Below are 3434 nucleotides of genomic sequence, written 5' to 3'. Positions count from 1 at the left end.
TGCTAATCATGCTAGAAACATGCTAGTTACTTGCTAATAATGCTAGCAACATGCTAATCATGATAGTAACATGCTAATCATGCTAGAAACATGCTAGCAACATGCTAGTTACTTGCTAATCATGTTAACAACATGCTAGTAACATGCTAATAATGCTAGCAACATGCTAGTAACTTGCTAATCATGCTAGAAACATGCTAGTTACTTGCTAATCATGCTAGCAAAATGCTAATCATGATAGTAACATGCTAATCATGCTAGAAAAATGCTAGCAACATGCTAGTTACTTGCTAATTGTGCTAACAACAGGGTAGTAACTTGGTAATCGTGTTAACAACATGCTAGTTACTTGCTAATCATGCTAGCAACATGCTAATCATGCTAGAAACATGCTAGCAACATGCTATCTACTTGCTAATCATGTTAACAACATGCTAGTAACATGCTAATCATGCTAGCGACATGCTAGTAACTTGCTAATCATGCTAGAAACATGCTAGTTACTTTGCTAATCATGCTAGCAACATGCTAATCATGATAGTAACATGTTAGTAACATGCTAATCATGCTAGCAAACATGCTAGTTACATTTGTTAACTGTGCTAACAACAGGGTAGTAACTTGGTAATCATGTTAACAACATGCTAGTTACTTGCTAATCATGCTAGCAAAATGCTAATCATGATAGTAACATGCTAGTGACATGCTAGTAACTTGCTAATCATGCTAGCAACATGCTAGTTACTTGCTAATAATGCTAACAACATGCTAGTAAAATGCTAATCATGCTAGCAACATGCTAGTAACTTGTTAATCATGCTAGAAACATGTTAGCAAAATGCTAGTAACTTGGTAATCATTCTAGCAACATTCTAGTTACTTGCTAATCATGCTAGTAGAATGTTAATCATGCTAGAAACATGCTAGTAAACATGCTAGTATCTTGCTAATCATGCTAGCAAAATGCTACTCACTTGTTAATTGTGCTAACAACAGGGTAGTAACTTGGTAATCATGCTAACAACATGCTAGTTACTTGCTAATCATGCCAGCAATATGCTAGTAACAGGCTAATCATGCTAAAAAAACATGCTAGAAACAAGCTATCAACATTTATCTAATCTATCTCACTTTTCAAACTTCAGGCTTTTACAACTGCTTTAAACTTTCGGGCTAGGCTTTCTCAAGCCAACCTAACTTTTTTTATCTAGTTGCAATTAACATGCAATTCAGTGTCTGAAAACATTACATTCAGTTTGCACTTAATTATATTCTTTTAAAATAATATTTTTTCCATAACAAGTACTCTTTTTAAAACAATGCTAAAGTGCACTTTTCACAAGCACACCTCTCCTCATCAAGCCGCACAAAACATGATATAAACAGATAGTTTTATCTACCTTGAAGTTGGAAAACACATGCTTTCCTATACACAACATCACATTTAGATTACAGGGACATCAACATATAAAGCGAGGCATCTGTATAGAGGAAGCTGTCACTGTGATTTCAATCGAACACGCACAGGAATAAATATGTAATGCGATAACATGGAAAGCACTAGAGGACTGATGTGTGTGTATGTGTTTGTACAGGAGCTCTGACCTCTTTAGCTCTGTGATGAGAAGAGCGGTGCACGGGATGCCCAGCGCCATGAGAGAGATTGAGTTTATCGCTGGCTTGATGAAGGCCAGACAGGTGGTGATCCCTGAGAGGACACCGATGACCATTTGAAACCTCGATCTAGTGACATGGGAAGGAAACAGGGGAAGACGAAAGGAGTAAATAAGAGAAAAGTAGTGCAGAATGTTGTGCATCTTCAAGTACACTTTGATCTGAATGTGTTTGCGTGTAGATATGCGAGCGCACCTGTCTCTGCGGAATATCTTGGGCAGATATCTCTTGGGAAACCACATGCCGATGGCACACATGAGCACCCACAGTATAGCCAGCTCATCCAGCATCTGCCCCAGGAAGCTCAGCGTCGCATGGAAATAAGTGGAGCCGATACCTTAAGAAGAACGGCAGGATCATGTGGCAATTATACATAGCAATTTACATTGTTTTAGCCCTGCATCCAAGCAGAATCGTTCACATCAGCATTTCGATGCATCATAAAAACGATTACATACGCGACGCTGTGTTCTTTTACACACGAGCAGCTCATGATCCAGTGTTTTCAGTTTCTCAGAGAGACTCGATTCACAATAAATGCTGCTCCACACAAACTGCTGAGCTTCGGTTGCGTTAACGTGCATTTGGGAACGTAACATGCGACAACCATCTTGTGCTTATCAACAAAAGAGAAGCTTTATGGGCTCCATCAAAATAAATGTCTGATGTTTTTTTTAATGTTTGAAAATTAAGATAGTAAGGGGTCAAAGTATACTTCGGTTTTTACGCGTTTAGTGCGCGTGACGCAAAATTCGTCACCAGAATAGTACGCGCGTACTAGGGCTGTGCGAAAAATCGAATGCGATTTTCATGCGCATCTCGTCAGTAAAGCCGCTTCTCGTGATTAGTAGTTAATATTCAGCACGTGCTTTCAGATGGAGCGGCATTTACTACACAGAGCCGTTAGTTCACTGACAAGCTACACAAAATCACGTTCAGAATCGCGATTTTGTGTAGCTTGTCAGTGATCTACGGCTCTGTGTAGTAAATGCCGCTCCATCTGAAAGCACGTGCTGCTACTATACACGCAACACCCGATTTTTGTAACCAAAGCCACTGAAACCTTTAGCCAAAAAAAATGCAACCTTTGGGAGCGACGTTTGTGCTGAGCTGGCAACTTTCCCATGCTGCTCCACAGTGAGCTTTAAATACACCAGCGGTTTGTTGGGTAGAAGTCACACTTCTGCACAGACCAGTTTCCCAAATGACTGTCTTAACCTCAGCTGTTAAAGGAGGGAGAAGGTAAGTAAAGTAAGGCAAGTAAAAAGGAAGAAGCTTAATAAAAGCGGAGCTCTGGTGAAGGCGACACCAGTGTGAGAACGTCAGCTTCAGTAAACCTAAAACTGAGAGGGACATAGAGCTGCATTGTTTGAACTATGTTAAGCTCTGCTTGTGAATGCACTTGGGTCATGTGAATATTAACACATCTTACAGATGATGACTAAGTGAAATGTGGTCTGTGTGGCTGTGTTGGCTGGTCACTCCCTTGTTTGCGGTTACAGAAACAGGTGTGATTTCTCAGAACACCTCTATACCTGTGAAACCTGTCAGGTAGAGGCGATATCTTATGCATGGTATTCCAAAATAAGTAAATACATTGTAGAAAAAAAGAAAGTAGAGAAAAATATAAAATGTAGAAATGAATAAATAAATACAGTTGACACCTTTATTGAATACATTAATAAAATATTATAAAAAGTAAAATGTAAAAATGTGTGTGTGTGTGTGTGTGTGTATATATATATATATATATATATAAA

The 3434-nt window shown here is 39.0% G+C and overlaps 1 protein-coding gene across 1 annotated transcript in view; it reads right to left on the bottom strand.

The window, feature by feature from the left end:
• LOC107675399 (alkaline ceramidase 2-like) overlaps positions 1-3434 on the bottom strand; it is a 9860-nt gene that overhangs the window by 5063 nt on the left and 1363 nt on the right. The window contains exons 3-4 of the mRNA XM_016469710.1: positions 1870-2011; positions 1606-1743 (exon numbers count right to left, since the gene is read on the bottom strand). Of these exons, the coding sequence (XP_016325196.1) occupies positions 1606-1743; positions 1870-2011 (280 nt within the window). The remainder of the gene's footprint in view (positions 1-1605; positions 1744-1869; positions 2012-3434) is intronic.

Source organism: Sinocyclocheilus anshuiensis, unplaced genomic scaffold (assembly GCF_001515605.1).
Source record: "Sinocyclocheilus anshuiensis isolate Anshui unplaced genomic scaffold, SAMN03320099.WGS_v1.1 scaffold1081, whole genome shotgun sequence".
Taxonomy (NCBI): domain Eukaryota; kingdom Metazoa; phylum Chordata; class Actinopteri; order Cypriniformes; family Cyprinidae; genus Sinocyclocheilus; species Sinocyclocheilus anshuiensis.
The sequence above is the reverse complement of the archived record's forward strand: the minus strand, read 5'-3'. Positions and strand labels throughout refer to the sequence as shown.